The sequence below is a fragment of the Urocampus carinirostris genome, chromosome 14, assembly GCF_059441175.1.
Source record: "Urocampus carinirostris isolate Australia breed hairy pipefish chromosome 14, RoL_Ucar_1.0, whole genome shotgun sequence".
Taxonomy (NCBI): Eukaryota; Metazoa; Chordata; class Actinopteri; order Syngnathiformes; family Syngnathidae; genus Urocampus; species Urocampus carinirostris.
In genome coordinates this window covers 29,487,996-29,505,598 of record NC_142362.1, presented here as the reverse complement: position 1 = coordinate 29,505,598, position 17,603 = coordinate 29,487,996, and the positions used below count along the sequence as shown (strand labels likewise).

The 17,603-nt window shown below is 40.1% G+C and overlaps 1 protein-coding gene across 1 annotated transcript in view; it reads left to right on the top strand.

Moving 5' to 3' along the window:
• The window catches only part of LOC148353141 (vang-like protein 1), a 59,112-nt gene that overhangs the window by 20,927 nt on the left and 20,582 nt on the right, over nt 1-17,603 (top strand). Inside the window, exons 4-6 of the mRNA XM_088353036.1 lie at nt 7,446-7,874; nt 10,601-10,776; nt 14,204-14,337. Coding sequence (XP_088209162.1) covers nt 7,446-7,874; nt 10,601-10,776; nt 14,204-14,337 — 739 coding nt within the window. The remainder of the gene's footprint in view (nt 1-7,445; nt 7,875-10,600; nt 10,777-14,203; nt 14,338-17,603) is intronic.

Genomic DNA, 17,603 nt, shown 5'->3' with positions numbered 1-17,603 from the left:
GAAGGACAACATTCTGACCTTCTTGCCAACACTTAAGGAAGCCAAAAGATCAGGCGATCACCTCCAAAAGTACTCAACCATGTTAGAAACATTGCATGCAGAGTTTTCAAGGCGATTTCAAGATTTCAAAACTCTTGAGAGTGAAATGCACATGGTCTCTTCTCCCTTCAAATGCAGTGTGGATGATGCGCCAAGTGAAGTTCAGATGGAACTCATAGATCTGCAGTCTGACACACTTCTGGCAGATCACTTCAAGTCAGTCTCACTGCTGGATTTTTACTCCTCCCTCAAAGAGGAGAACTTTCCACACCTGAGGAAGCATGCTCAGAGAATCCTAGTCCTCTTTGGATCTACCTATCGTTGTGAACAGACATTCTCAGTTATGAAGTTTAATAAATCCACACATAGATCCTCCATGACTGATGACCACCTCTCAGCTGTCCTTCGCATAGCCACTTCAGACATTCCGCCGGATTTCAATGCTCTTGTTCAAGCCCAGAACAGACTGGATTATTCTCACTGAAGAGGTGACATGAGGTGAAGAACATTAAAAGTTATTGTTTGTGGAAATTAACAAGTTAAAAATAAATTGCACTGGTTCAATGATTGTTTTTCTTATTTAACCAATACACGACAATTTCACATAGCCTAATATAAATATTTACAGAGTGCTATATTCTTCTGATTATCAGCATCAGCTATTCAAAATATTTAATTTGAGCATTTTACAATGAAAGAAAGTGTGTGGCCCTCTGACACAATTCAGGTTTCTCATGCGGCCCCTGATAAAAATTAATTGCCCACCCCTGCCTTAACCACTAGGGCCGTTGGGGCAACATTTCCTGTGGTGTGTCTTGGGCAAATACAGCCTCATGACACCCATCCCTCTCCAGGCCAACAGATGTTTCCACCCGGTCTAAAGCTAAGGACCTTTAAAGTGTTAAGCAAATGTGCTAACCACTGCATAAGTTTGCAATAAAAAGTTAAAAAAAAGAAGTACATAAACTTTACATCTAAACTTAAACAATAAAAATCAGTCTATAAATCAAATACTGTAAACACTTTTAGAAACTTATGGCATTGCCTTGTTAATCCTTCAACATGGATGGAGATGGATTGGACATGCAACCGCCCTGTCAACTGTATCCCGACCAACTCCACACAAGAAAACACTGAAATTATAAAAAAATAAAAAAACAAGAACTGCAGAACAATAACATAAAATCTGATATAAAAAGTAAATTATGTTACAGTAAAAGGCTACATTTGGGTTGTGTTGTTTGAAGGTTCATTCAAAAGTTGAAAGTTAAATATTTTTTTGATTAATTATGTCTGATACAAAGTTTAAAACCTTGTAAAAGCACCTTACAATCGATCCCGAAATGCACGGGGAGTCAATGCAGCGATTTTAAAACAGGTGTAATGTAATCCCTACCCCCGACCTATGTAAGCAGCCGCACATTCCTACAGCCTCATATCACCTTTGGACATTTTGAGGAAAGCTGATAGGGACGATGTGCCGTGTTCACACGAGCGTCACTGACCTGAGGCTGGCGGCGATCTGGTCTCTTTGTGGTCCTCGGATGTTGTGCCAGTGGGTAGCAGATTGGATTTCCTGGCCCTGTCTGAACTGAAACCACATACAAATCTCTTGGACTAGAGCAGGGGTCGGGAACGTATAACTCGCGAGCCAGGTGTGGCTCTTTTCATGAGTACATCTAGCTTGAGGATAAAATTAACCATTTTAACGCATCAAGGACAGGAGTGCAATGTTGTATTTCTACCACTAGTGGCAAAAGTTCATTAGCGCTTTTTCTACTGACAAGGCTGTTAACTCATTCAGCGCAAGTGACATCCTTAGCTGTCAATAGCTCGAAGTCTGAATTAGCATCAACAACTTGCTAAATAATAACAATAACACTCACATGCACATATCCTGTATCCTCTGTGTAGAACAGCATTTAGTGGAAAGAAACAAAACTTGTTTTTTCAATCCGTAATGTCTTTAGCCGTTGTTAGCTCCAAGTCCGAACGAGCGTTAACACAGTAAATAATTGAAAAACAGCATGCTAAGACCGCTCACATGAACATATTCTCCATTCTATGAGAACCAGAACAGGCAGTAGACCCAAACGCGTAACGGTTCACACAAAGCTTTATTGGGGAATCGAGGAAGTCAGGCCTTCAAAAAATAGTTAAAATGGCAAAAATTGTCTGGCACCAGCTCTTCACATTTAAGAGAGATGTCTTGCATTAAATGAGTTATATATATATATATATATATATATATATATATATATATATATATATATATATATATATATATATATATCATTTTTGAGATACCCTGTATCTATATCATTTTCATTCATATGAACTCCATGTTCGTAAGGTTCCAGATCACCTAATGTGTGCCTTTTTTTTAAGTGAGCTGCGGCAACTGCTGTTGTGTGAATCTCCAAAGTTATCAGGAGAGCTTTCATGGTTTGTGCTTTTGAATCCATGCAAGCATCCTGTCTCCCCAGTGGAGTATCTGACCGGGTACTGCACTGCAGTAATTCCTACTTGAGCCTCACGGTCCGCTCTTTGCATTAACATAGTGATCCGGCAGCCTGATTAGAGTGCCGATAATCTTGAGGGTTAATCCTTGGGGGGTTAATGGCAACCGTGTATTAGCTCTGTCAGAGGGGTTATTGTTTTGCGATTTCATGACTCGGTCACATGAACGCTTGCCTCGGTTGTGGAATGCTCGCAGATTGATTGCTTTAGCCTGATGTCGATAAAAAAAGAGTTTTTAGGATTAGTGATGTGATTTGATATTATAAATTATTGTTGAATACATTTAAATGTGATTGTATACATGTTTGTGGCTTTAAACATATGAGTCATGAGGCCTAACACCTGAAAATGTTACAATCATATTTAATTTAAGGGACAGTACATATTTTTATGCAACTTCTAGTGGTAATCTTCATTAAAAAAACAGTATTGATTTGGGCAATTAGCAATACTAAATGAACCATCAATATCCCTAGGTCAAGAAATTTGCACTTATTTTACATGACATAAAGGACTACGGCACATCTGGTCTGATAAAAAAAATCTATCGCTTATGAGTGTCACGTAGTCAGACAGACCCAAATACAGTACACAAGAATTTGAAAAAAGGGGATGCAATCAAACCCCAACAGGGGTGTTTATCTAATAACAATATGAGAATAACGACTGACAACAAGGGCGGGGCTGGGAGTGCCTAGAAGGGGAATCTTGCGAGAGAAACTGGAGGAGGGTTAACAAAAATGTTTGAGGAATATCTTGAGGAGAATACCTGGAGACGAATGTTTTAGGATGAAGATCTTATAGTCTTGTAGAGGGAATATTTTGAGATTAGTACAGTGACGATCCGGCAACATGGAGTGTAAGACAAGGGTATTCGTATGATGATTGGGAGCACCCTGACCAGGGAGTGTATAGGGTGACTGGAAAATCAGGCAATGCTGCCATTTATTGGAACCATGACTCTGAGATGATTTTGATACACAAAAATGATCTTTATGACTAGTATTTGTAATGTTATTCATCCTAGTTAGTGTCGTACCTGTAATAGTAGTAGCAGTCGTTGTAGCTATTAGAATCAGCATTAGTCTCATCTCATTTTATCAGCCGTACCGCTTATCCTCATTAGGGTCGCGGGGGGGGGCTGGAGCCCATCCCAGCCATCTCCGGGCAGTGGGCAGGGGACCCCCTGAACTGGTTGCCAGCCAATCGCAGGGCACACAGGGACAGACAACTCATTCGCTCATTCACACCTAGGGACAATTTGGACTGGCCAATTCACCTGAAACGCATGTTTTTTGGAACGTGGGAGGAAACCGGAGTGCCCGGAGGAAACCCACGCAAGCACGGGGAGAACATACAAACTCCACAAAGGAAGTCTGGTAGCTTGATTTGATCCCACACAGGAGGTTCCCAAGACCTCAGAACTGTGCCGCATGTATATATATATATATATATATATATATATATATATATATATATATATATATATATATATATATATGAATTATAGTCCTTATCAACAGTGTTTAAATAACGGCTTACTTTATTTTGTAGAACAAAGTTATTCATTTTGAAGGCTATGCAATCGTGACAATACATGTTAGAGAAAGCAAGCATTATTGTTAGTAAAGATGCTAAATCATCTGCATGAAAAAGTATCGCATTGACAACCATGTAATGGGTTATCATGATATTATCATGCATAATTGATATTGTTGTGATAAATGATTCATAGAGCAAGGTTGTAGATGTTGAGATAAAGCAATGTGACTATCCCTGCGAAAAAAAAAATGTCTGCTTGCTAATCTTTTTGTTCAATGTAATCATTTTACTGCACAATGGGAGCATTCTTATAAAATGGGGATAAAAATAAAATAATAATCTGATATTGTAGATGGAGAAATATGGAAAAATAAGTATTATTAATTAAGAAAATAATACGTTTTATGAGCAGAATGATGCAAGTTAAACAAGAATGTGAATATTTTACTTCTTGATGACATGCAGCACGGCAGCGCATTGGTTAGCGTGTGTGAGGCACAGTTCTGAGGTCATTGGATCAAACCTTCCTGTGTTGAGTTTGCATGTTCTCCCCCTGCTTGTGTGATTTCCCTCCGGGCACTCCAGTTTTCTTCCACATTACGAAAACATGCATGCCAGGTTAATGCTGGACCAAATTGTCCCTAGGCAGGGTTGGGTAGGGTTACTTTAACTGGATTACTTTCAATTACTTTTTGATTACTCCAATACCAAATATGCTAATAAAAGACAAAAGAAAATAAATATGAATAAAATTATGGCTCACAACACGCTGTAAGCTTTCTCTCCTGGCTTTGATCTCTTTGATCTCCGGCAAAACTAACTAATAAAATGCGACAGAAACGAAATGAAAATAAATCCAAACAGCTGTCCAACATCATTTTTGCCGTTCCATGTGTTCCGTTACTCTCCAAGCCTGCACAAAATTTAGTAATTTTATTCATGGCCTTTGTTTGCGTTGCAACAGTTTAGCAGGGGTGACCAAACTACGGCCCACGGAATATAAGATTACATGCAATAAAAACACTTCCGAAGTAGCCCTATTGTATTGAGTTTTTCAATTCAAATGATCAAATTTAGTGCTTAAAAAAGGGATATATTACTTTACTATTACTTTCAACTCAAGTTTTATTTGTAAAGAAATACATTTATTTGTATATTTGTGTGTTTCTAAAGCAATTGGATGAACCATAACTTGTGCAGGTAAACGTAAACAAAATACCGAGGTACCAAATTTAAGACTCTCTCTAATTCTTTTTGAAACCATTGCTGCCCGCAACTCAAAAAATGTGGCCACCCCTGTTATACGGTCATGTGGATTTTTGCAAAATGTGTGCAGTGCATTTTTAGGAAAGGGGTTTAAAACAACATCTTTTGGCAGTGTTTATCTACTGGTAGACCAGGACCCAGAGGTGGGTCGCGGACTTAATTTCAGTGCCTTGGCAAAATATTGCAAAGAAGAAAAAAAATCAGACGATCAATTACACTTCTCAAGATTGGATGGCCGCTCCATCTCTTCTTCCTGTTTAGGCAATCTGCCCCATCCTGATTATGTTTGACAGGCACCACATCTCATTTAAATGTGATTTTACTGGTTTTATGTCCCCTTTGCTGCACATAACAATCGGTCCCAAAAAGTTAGTGGTAAGATGAGGGAAAATAGAAAACAGTGAAAACAACAATCGAGCCGAAGGAGGAAATGATTGCGAAGCTCGGAAATGGTGCAGAAGTGTCTGACATTGAAGCGCCGCTTGAAAGTACGGTAGATGGTTTTAAAATGTTGTATTTTTAGCTGTTTTACCAGAATATTTATCAAAATAATTGACTATTTATTGTTTAGGTACAGATCTTATTAATGTTTTGGGGATTCATTTATTTTGGCATTCTAAAGCAGTTTTAGGGGGTCGCTGGTCGTTGCGGTTTTGCTGGTCATTTTGTTTTTTGTTTTTTTATACTGCATCATCCTTTCATTTGAAAAGTGGAATTTATTTCTTATTCTGGGTCGCAGCTTGACATTAGGGTAGAATGGTGGGTTCTAAAGTCAGACCAGTTGAGAACTACACAATAGAGAAATTCCTTAAGCATGGACCCAAATGATGAGAAAGCTTCTCACACCGCTCTTCCAGTCCATCAAAACGGACACCCTCGTAAACACATCTTGCTTTTATCCTGTTGGCAGATTTATGCCGCGCTTCTTCACACTGATGGAACGGCAAATAAATTATGAGAAAGAGTGACAATTGGAACGTGTTTGCGGTGTTGGGATCAAAAGCAAGAATGTGAGTGTAATATACGATGACGGGTGAAGGGGGAATTGATCTATATTTTGTGTGCATTTTCAGCCTACATTACATCAAAGTGTGCACGAAGATGTGTCATTGTAATGGTCCATTGGGAAATAGGACGAAATAATTGCCCGTGTAAAAACTAGTGTAGAGAAAGATAAAAATGTAACTCAAGAGTTGAAACAGATTTCAATCACAAATGAAAGCTTAAACTCAAGTTAAAGCTTTAAACCTGCTTTATCTCCTCTGTCAAACCTTTATCTCAACTGTAAACTCATTCAATGCCAAATGTTTTACTCAAAAGGGTGCCAGTGAATTTGTGCCATTTTGACTCCTTTTTGAAGGCTCACAGGTCAGGTTAATTGGCCGGTCCAAAATGTCCCTAGTTATGAATGAGCGATTTTGTTGTCTGTCTCTGTGTGCCCTGAAACTAACTGGCAACCAGTTCAGGGTGTCCTGTCAGTCCCCTTTTGTTGGTCCATCTGCAAATCTCTGTTTTTACACGGCAAGTACTCTTTTGTCCTGTTTTTTGCTCCTGTTTGCCTCCTGTTACAATCTGTTTTGATCTAGACCATGTCTGCTCTCCCTTGCCGAATTACATCCTGTTTTGATCTCGACCACGTCTCTTCTCCCCCCCCAAATAACGATCGTTTTTTGATCGCGATCACGTCTACTCTCCTCTCCTGGCTTTCGATTTGTTTCTGATCCCGATCACGTTTTTGCTCTTCTATCCCGGCTACCGACCCGTTTTTTCCGTTCCCGACACCACCATCGCTCGCCACAAAAGTCCCACTTCCGCGTTCAGAGCGACCTGCTCCCCACGACCAGCGATCACCGGATTGTTTGTGCAATCCTTTCCCTTCTTCCCAATAAAACTGTGAGAAACTTTACGTGAGTGGGTCTTGTTTCCGTTCTGGTCCTGACACCATGCGTAATTTTAAAAAGTGTTCAACATTTCGTCAGTTCGGTCCTCTGCTTGGAACCAACTTTTTTTATTATGCCCCCATTCCTTTTGACTTTGACATCTCCAAACTAAAGACAATTATTGTTTCTCACCTCTAGGATGACAACTGGGGGGAAACTACCACCGCAGTGACAGGCACTTCCGAGCTGAGCATATCCCAAGAAGAAGTGGTGGGCTTGGGCAAAGGCCTCCAGGATCGAGCCCTCGGCTTCCGGCGCTACCTCCCCTTAGCTGTGGGCCTGTTCGGTGGTCTGCTGGTGCTGGCCACCCCGCTGGTCTTCCTGCTTCTCCCGGTTATCATGTGGCCTGAAAGACTGCAGCCTTGTGGCGCCGCCTGTGAAGGTCTCTTCCTGTCCTTGTCCTTCAAGCTGCTCATGCTACTCACCGCCATCTGGGCACTCTTTCTGCGGCCAGCCCGTGCAAGCCTGCCCAGGGTTTGCGCCTGCCGGGCATTCCTCACCACACTCACTTTGTTGCTCACCATGTCCTACTGGCTCTTCTACGGGGTCAGAATCCTCGATGCGCAAGTGAGTGGATTGCACAGAAAATAGTCCGTTTGGAAAATTGAGGAAAAATCCTTTATTATAAGTCAATTTTTTCTGTTCCGCTGGCATTTAATTTTGATGAATAAATTTTAAAAAATCATATTTCACTTGAAAAAAAAGGTAAAAATATGAAAAAATAAGAAAAATAATATTTAAATTGAGCAAAACTAATCTACCAAGAGAACAAGCTTCTTTGCTCTGGGTATGTGCCCCTAAAATATAGAACAGTCTCACAAAATTAGAGCTTAGTATTGAATCCCGAATCACTTTTAAATGTAAACGTTTTTATTAATACATGCAAACTGATCTTTTCTACAATTTGTCTTTCAATTAAACCCACAGTACATTTATCTTTCTAAAAACCTGGCCACCAGGAGACACTTAATCTATTTAAATCTAAACCGCTTTATAAATCCCAATTTGTGTATATGCGTGTGTGTGTTTGTATGTGACTTATAGGCTCCGAAACAGCTGAATCGAGTGTCTTTTGCCAGGTGTAGTGTAAAGGCACCCCAAATAAACACCAATAAAACCGTTAAACATCTGCCTTCATAGGGTTTGAAATGCCCGCTTTGGCCAAATTTGGCACTGCAGCTCCTGACCACCACTTCAAGAAGCCCATCCAATCTTCTATTTGCCCAGCAAAGCCATGCCATTTTGCTTCTTTCAAACAAATGGTAAATGGTGAATGGTCTGCATTTGTATAGCGCTTTTCAAGACAATGAAGACCTCCCAAAGCGCTTTACAATGTGCTTCACACTTACCCATTCACATACACACACATAAACTCACTCACACATCGATAGCACCATCAACCATGGCAGGCACCCGCCTGCTTATCAGGGGCATTAGGGGTTCCGTTGTTTTGCCCAAGGACACTTCGACATTTAATGAAAAGGTAACTTGAGTATTCTACTGCACTGGTCAGCAAATGAAAGACTGTCGAAGATGTTGGTGAGGTCATCATCTAATGATACAGGTGACCAAAGAATAAACACAGAAATACTAGTAATTCTTTGGAAACAATAAAACAAAATATCTGCCAAGGAGTATTACAGTTTTGTCTAAAAGTTGCCATTCTTAGGTTTGTTGTGCCACAAGATAGATGCTATTCTTTTTGGTCCAAGCCACATGTATCAAACATATGGCCTGCAGGCCAAATTTGGTACACTACATCAATTTGTGTGGCCCTCAAGAGCTTAAAAGGTTTCTGCGTCCAAAAAATAAGTGGGTCAAAAGAGTGCTTTGACCAAAAGCTGGATTTCCTACAATACATGTCGACTACAATGCACGCTCAGTGCCACTACAAGGCAGTGTTTCTATATAAATGTCAATGAGTGTACTTGAGATATTATCCCCAAAATGTCCAAGGAGATTTTTTAGTGTTTGTGACCCTCAGTGAAGTATTAACATATTATATACCTTTGTGTGTTGCTAAATTTTTTACATGCAACTGTAATTTTACATTGACAATATACATTTATTTTTCTTAAAATTTAATGGCATTTAGTTCCATTTATAAGTTACATCTGAGGCTTTGAAGGCAGCTGATGTGGCCCTCAGTGAAATGAGTTAAAAACCATTCTAGCGGTTTTTCATTGTGTGTTAGTATTAGGCTAATTCTTACACAGTTCACATACTTCTTGTTTTCAAGTGAGTTGACTTCCTTCATTCCAATGCATCAACGACTCGTATCTCAAAAATGTCATCTCGAACGGTGGCCTTTTCTTTCCTCACATACGGTGTTATTCGAGAACATGGATGGGCGGCTCACTTACAGCCCGCTAGGCTTTTTAATTCTGGCCTGCAAAACAAAACATGTTTGACTACAAATAGTAAAATGTTGTTTTGTTGCAAGATCGGCAGATACAAAAAATGTAATCAATCAGTAATTTTTCCATCTGGCCCGGCTGCTTGGGCAAACGAAATTTGGCACGAAAAACCTTGCTTACGTCTTTTGAATCTTTAAAATTCCATCCATCAATCCATCCATCCATTGTCTTCCGCTTATCCGAGGTCGGGTCGCAGGGGCAGCAGCGTTAAAAGGGAAGCCCAGACGTCCCTATCCCAAGCCACCTCCTCCAGCTCATCCGACGGGACCCCGAGGCGTTCCCAAGCCAGCCGGGAGACATAATCTCTCCAACATGCCCGGAACATATCCCGAGGGAGGCGTCCAGGAGGCATCCATATTAGATGCCTGAGCCACCTCAACTGGCTCCCCTCAACGCGGAGGAGCAGTGGCTCTACACCGAGTCCCTCCCGGATGACTGAGCTTCTCACCCAGCCACCCTGCGGAGGAAACTCATTTCGGCCACTTGTACCCGGGATCGTGCTCTTTCGGTCATGACCCAAAGTTCATAACCATAGGTAAGGGTAGGCACGTAGATCGACCGTTAGATCGAGAGCTTTGCCTTTCGGCTCAGCTCCCTCTTCACCACGACGGACCAGTACAGGGTCCGAATGACGGCAGAAGCTGCACCGACCCGTCTGTCGATCTCCTGTTCCATCCTACCCTCACTCGTGAACAAGACCCCAAGATACTTGAACTCCTCCACTTGGGGCAAGACCTCCTCCCCGACCCGGAGGAAGCATACCACCCTTTTCTTTTAAAATTCCAGTGAAATTAATCAGTCAACCTTCCTTTCTGTTTAACAATTTTCATCATCTACTTATATTTGATCATGGGTGCTCCTTATTTTCCACCGTAGGATGAGGACTACCACGGCGTGGTCCAGTTCGCAGTGTCCCTGGTGGACTCGCAACTCTTCGTCCACTACCTGGCGGTGGTTCTTTTGGAGCTCCGTCACTTACGCCCGAGCTTCAGCGTCTGCATCATCCGATCCACTGACGGAGAAACCCGTCACTACAACATCGGACAGCTCAGGTACAAACTAGTTCCTTTTGAATGCCTTTTTAGAAATCAAATCAAAAGTAGAAATTATGGGTTTGTTAGTGCATGTTTTGGTTTTATATGATCAGGTGACAAAGGTTAGGGGTTTACATACCATGTGATGAGTGAAGCATTTTGGATGGCTTACTTATTAGTAGGATTATTTATTCTTGTTTTAAATTCACGCACCTGTCAACTTGTAAGTTTTCTGATCATTTCAAATTATATACAAGGAAAAAAGAAATGTAAAAAGAAATTTGCAAAAAATAATTTCTTTGTTACATCGATCTCGTCTTTCCCATTTTTGGCTTTAATCCGGATCGTCTTGGTCATGGTAGCAGACGGCAACGTCATCATAAAGTGTTAATATTGTCGTGTTAAACTAGTAATGTTATTCCTAATTTTGGCATTTATTTTTCGAACGTATTGCGGCCTTGTCAATAAAGCATGTTATCTGTTTCTATGTATTTCAATGTCAGGCGTTTATGTTCACCCGTTAAAATCGCATGGAAGAACCAACAAGTAAAAAGAGAAGAACTCAAGGATCAGGTCAACACAAAATACAATGGGAATCTCTTCGAAGTGAATATGCTAGATTAGGCATGTTCAAATTCCGCCAGTGGCTAGTTGTGGCCCGTGATTACATATTTATAGGCCCTTGGCCTCTGCCATGAAATTAAAAGTCAGTAATGTTGAACAAAGCAAATTTGTGGGAAAAATTTATATTTATTAGCACGGCGGCGCAGTGGTTAGCGCTTGTGCGGCACAGTTCATGTCATGGGAACCTGTCGTGGGTTCAAATCCAGCTCCAGACTTCCTGTGCGGAGTTTGTATGTTCTCCCCGTGCTTGCGTGGGTTTCCTCCGGGCACTCCGTTTCCTCCCACGTTCCAAAAACATGCATTTCAGGTGAATTGGCCGGTCCAAATTGTCCCTAGGTGTGAATGAGCGAATGAGTTGTCTGTCCCTGTGTGCCCTGCGATTGGCTGGCAACCAGTTCTGGGTGTCCCCTGCCCACTGCCCGGAGATGGCTGGGATGGGCTCCAGCCCCCCCAGCCCCCCCCCCCCCCCCCCGCGACCCTAATGAGGATAAGCGGTACGGCTAATGAGATGAGATGAGATTATCTCACCAGATGATGCCCTTTGGCCACCTTGCCCTCGGCTCTCTGTAAGAATTTTATCCGACTTAATTACCCACGTGGCGACTGTACATTAAAAATCAAGGAAAGTTGACTGTGAGGGCTACCGCTTCCAGGACAAGAGAAAATTGGAGTATTTTTTCACCCAAATCCCATACAATTGCATCTGGTTAAGTTGCCAAGAAATATTTTCAAATAATATGTTATCAGGAGGCACTGCCAGACGAAACATGCTCACTACAAAAAAAGACTAACTGAAAATGAACACTGTGAAAAGGTGAAGGAATTGAAATCTGTTTCAACGGCACGAGACCCTTCGAGTCAAAAGTCTGCTGACCACTTCTCTGACTTGGTGTTACTGGATTCACAGATATCTAGGCAAACATTTCTATATGTATCCTTATTTCTCACTGACATTTCTGGCATAGTCAACAACGGTATTATAGCCATTGCCATAGAAATAATTGTATAAATATTTTTTAATATCGTTTTCTTATAATTATGCAATTCCATTTTTTCCTATTATCATATTTCATTAAACTTTGTTTTCACCTAATGTAAATATTTGCTCCTAGTAATAGTAGATATATGCCACAATATGTCTATAAGATTTAGTCATGCTTAATAGGGGTGATTTTAATCATTAAGTAGGGGAGCAATTGGCTCAAGTTGACAGGATAAATAAGAGCCATATTTGAATTTGTGCCTCATGAAAGACCTTCATGACCATTGTGCGTTTTAGCCATACTTCACAACTCACCAAAGTCTTAAAACCCAATGAAATTGTACATTCAGAAAAAGTATCTGAGTTAAGCCCTTAAAACGGACTTGGAAGCACTCCTGAGAATCTTTGGAAAGTTGAGCCCCCAAAGCCGGCTAGTCTTCCTTAGTAACATAGGATTTAGTAGGTTCACCTATCCTGAGAAAAAACACAAAAAAGGCTCACAAAGCCATGCCTAGGAGCACATGGGAAGACTGATGTTTTAGTTTAAAGGGACATTGAGTATTATTTAGCACCTCCTGATGATGAAAGAAAATTCATTTATGAAATAAAAGTATGCGATATGAGCAAAAATATGTTAACTTTTGTATAAGCATACATTTGTCGAGAATACTCGTCAGCATAAAAATGTGCATTTATTTTACATAACATGAGGCTCGTTGAAAGGGAGCTGACATGATTGTCCGCCATTTTGCTGCAATGGGTACCCCCCAAACTAAAAACCTAGTGAAAGCCTGGTTATAAATAATTCTAAAGATGATGCTTTATGGTCACTTTGAGTCACCTGGGTTTGTATGCTTCTTTGTGCTTTTTAGCACTCGTTTTCAGTTGCACCAGACAATACAGTGAGTGACATTTTGTGGTCAAAATGATATATGATGTTCCTCTAAACAACCTTTGACAGTCAAACGAATGGATATATAAATGGATTTTGATTTTAGAAGCAGCTTCAATATGTTGCATCCATATAGACTTATAAAACCTAAATTTAGAATTACCAAATACTACATCAATTTATAACAAATTAAAAAAAAAAATTTTTTTATGACAATTGAAAAAAAAACAACCCATCTTCATTTTTACCCCTCGAGATGGTGCTCTTGGTTAAAATACATGGTTTGTATGAGTTCTTGATATCGATGAAAATGCTTGAATTTTAATGTTGTCTTTTCAAGGATTTGAAAAGTGCTTCATTTTTTGGTGTTTTGCTTGGATATGCTTGAAATTTTTCAAGATTTTCTTGACAAGAATTATACTTTGCTAATGGCTTTGCTGTCGCGTTTCTTTCATTGCGAATAACAGCAGCTGGCATGAGTTTGTATGACATTGTCCTAGGAAGAGTCATTGCCTCTTACGGTCACACCCAAAAGGGAAGGCGCATGCTACACCTAAACATGTCACTATGAAATGTGAATTAGTGCAAAGATTATGTACCAATAAAAGTTTATGGTAGTGTTTTCCGTTGGTAAATTATAATTGGAGCAACTTCCTGCAATTGAAAAATTAAAGTACACACGGTATTAGTCATTTTTACCCACCACCTATATGGGAAGAGATTTGTCTCCAAAATTATATTCACGCGTTATATATATATGAATATATTCAAGATTTACTGAAGATTTACACGCGAGATTAAAAAAGGAAACACAGTGGGAAAAAATGCTTTTAAAAGTCCTTGAATTTGGCCATGAAAAACATGTGCAAACCCTAAAGAAACCCCATTCCGAGGCCAATTTAAGCCTTCAAACAAATACAACCCGTGTTCTTCTGTGTGTCCCGCAGCATTCAGAACGCGGCTCTCGCCGTTTTGGAGTACTACTACCGGGATTTCCCTCTACACAACCCGGCGCTCCTGTCAGCCTCCAAGCACCGTGCCGCCAAGCACTTGGCCGGTTTGAAAGTCTACAACGTGGATGGTACGCTTGCATTACTAGTCACATTATTGTCTCTAACTGCAGAACTCCTCTGTCCAATTAATGGCAAGTCTTTTGAGGCCATGGGCCTCAGAACTAAACCTGAAATACTAGACCACTACTACAACCATTCAAACACAGCTAAAACATTGAAATGGGATTTTGTTCTCGTCTGTGATCAGCTTTTAGAAGAGAGAATAAATTACCCAATATCCTGTGCAAATTAAGCACCTTTCACTCAAAAGCCTTTGTGATTGACGTAGATAACTGCATGTCACAATCGAACTTTGGAATAACGGAGTTCATGTAACGGTGTTATTTTGTTGGGATACAAAAAAATGTTTACATTCCGGTAGAGTTACATAACCAAGACATCATTAAATGAGATCTTATTGGCCCCACGGCCTATAGTCATGGGCTTTCCCAGATAAAACTGCTTTGCGAGCGCCAACTATCCTGAGGGAAACTTCGGAAGGAAGCAGTTACTAGATGGTTCAATTAGTCTTTCGCTCCTACACCCTGGTCGGACGACCGATTTGCACGTCTGGACCGCTCCGGGCATCCGGCAGAGTTTCCTCTGACTTCGCATAGTTCGTAGTTGACTTGGCATAGTTAACCATCACGACAAATAATTTGAACTCGAAAGCACAGGCATGAATCTATATGAGTTTTTGTTGTGTTGTATACACCTGCACCTGAACACCACCAAGACCAGGGAGATGGTGGAGATGGTGGTGGACTTCAGGAGAACTAGAACTCTCCCGGTTCCTGTAACCATCAAAGGAGAATGTGTAGAATTTGTCTAGACCTACAAATACCTGGGTGTGCAGCTGGACAACAAACTGGACTGGACTGCTATCTATCTATCTACACCTGTTGTGTTAAAAACAATATTCGGCCTTCATGTGCTTTTTCCACCCTTCTTTCGCACTTGCCACACATTCGGACAATTCCTTCCAGAACTCTTCTCTCGCCTCAGCACTTCTTTCTGAAACAGGTCCATATGCACTTATAAACATCTATACTTCTACACCCCACTTTAACCTCTGTTTGTGATGGGAATGAGTGGAGAAGTGTTGTGAAAGGATAGTAGAATGTTTGGATGCGTTTTAAGGGATGGGCAGGGCACCATATGATGCGGCAGGGGTGAACCAGTGAAAGCTGACAGGCCCTGCTGTTGAACAGAAGAGTGTGTTGTGTCACCCTGACCCGAGTGACATGGCTGCCTTCTTGTGTTCTGTTTCACCTGGAGGGACGAAAGCATGACCGACTTGGGTGTCGAGGTGCTTTACTTGTGGGTGTTTGGGCATTTGGGTTGGCCATGGTCCAAAAGATTTTGTGTGTGATTTTATTGCTACTTTTTCCCCTTTTTATTTTCCTTGTTTTTGTATGTGTTTGTCTTGCTGTCGGTCACCCCTCTCAAAGGATATGACCAGGGTAGATAGATAGATGGATAGATAATCTGCTCTTAATATAAACTAAAACAAAGCACATCTCATCTGCCATGTGAAATAAAAATATAAAAATATGCTACTTTCTTTTTAGAACTTGGTTTTCTCTATTTATTTTACAAGGTTACACCATTCATTTATAATTCTTTTTACCTTAGTTGGTCTTTTTTTAGCACATTTAATGTTGGAGTAATCCAAAAGTAATTAATAGAACTCACGTTACATTATTGCAATATTATGGTTCTTGGTTTCCGTTACGACTACATGTTTCAACCGGAAACTAGTAACTAGTAACTAGTGAGATACAAGTAACCCTCCCAACTCTTGTCACAATTTATGTTTGTTTCATGACCCGGACTTAACACTTTTCATTTAGCATTCGCTCCACACGTTCTACCACAATTTTCTTACCCCTCCAGAATGGCCAGAGGATAGCCAAAAGGCAGTGTTGGTTCAAAATAACAACTCAACAGCCTATCTTGTTGAGTTGGTAATTGGTACTTCTGATGTTTATTGAGCAATATTAACACTTGTGAATTTGTATTACACGTTTTTGTTATTCCATTTCCCCTTAATTGTTTAGCATTCTATTTCACATCCTTCTTTCTCATTTCTTAAATTCATAAATACAAACGTGGGACGCTGTTTGTAACCCATCAGGCTTCTCCATCTGTCTGCCTCTGCTGGTCGTTGTCTTTTGTTTTGTCTCCTGGATGAGTTCACTGTCAAGAAAAATTAAATGAAGAACACAGAACAGAAATTCTTTGCTTATCGGGCGGTTTACGTTCCCCCCAAAAACCTGTGAAATGCCAATTACCTGAAGTCAAAACCTCTGTTTTTACAATTATAATATAATTAAATATTTTATTATACACCGAAACCAAACCAGCTTTTAAAAATCCAAACCTGGTTATAACATTTAACTATTTGCGCTACTGTAAAATACTATACACAGCCATAATTATTTAGTATATTATTAGTACTCAATACTCCAACTCAATACAACATTTTATTTATATCTGTACATTCAAGGAAACTGTGCGGGTCAGATGTATCGACATTTCGTTCTGTATACACGTGTACTAGAATGACAATAAAGTAGATCTGAATCTGAATCTGAATCTGAAACATAGTAACAGCATAGTAAGAATATGCAGGGTTTGTACAAGTGCTTGAAATCCTTGAAAATGCTTGGATTTAATGTTGTGTTGTGTGTTCAGGGGTTGAAAACTGCTTGAAATTGCAGTGAAGTGCTCATAATAGCTGAAATTGTTACCATATTTCTCAACATGTTTCCTAAAAATGACCCAAACTGCTTTTTGGTGGCTTCGCTTTGCCACTGTATTTCTTGTTCCCTTGTGAGTAACAGCAGCTGGCATTATTTTGTATGGCATTGTTTTTTGAAGCATCATCGCCCTTTACTCAAGAGAACAGGTGCATAAAACAGCAAAACAGGAAACAATAAAATGTGTATTTATGCAAGGATGATCAATTATAGACATTTATTATGAGCCATGCAAAAAATGAAGGTAGCATTTCCTTGTGGTAAATTTTAACGGGAAGAACTTCCTGCAACTGAAAATGTAATCTACATATTACTGTAATTTTTAACCCAATATATAGGCCGATATTTGTCTCAAAAACAAATGTACTTGCGTTTTACTCAAGACCTCAAAAATCATCTCTTCTTAAATGCACAGGGAAGATAAAATATATATATACGTAAATCACATATCTTTGTGGCACTGCAAGATACATGAATCACTCAGGATTTCTTCTTGGTACTGGAGAAATTAGAAAGTTGTCTTTGAAAGTCCT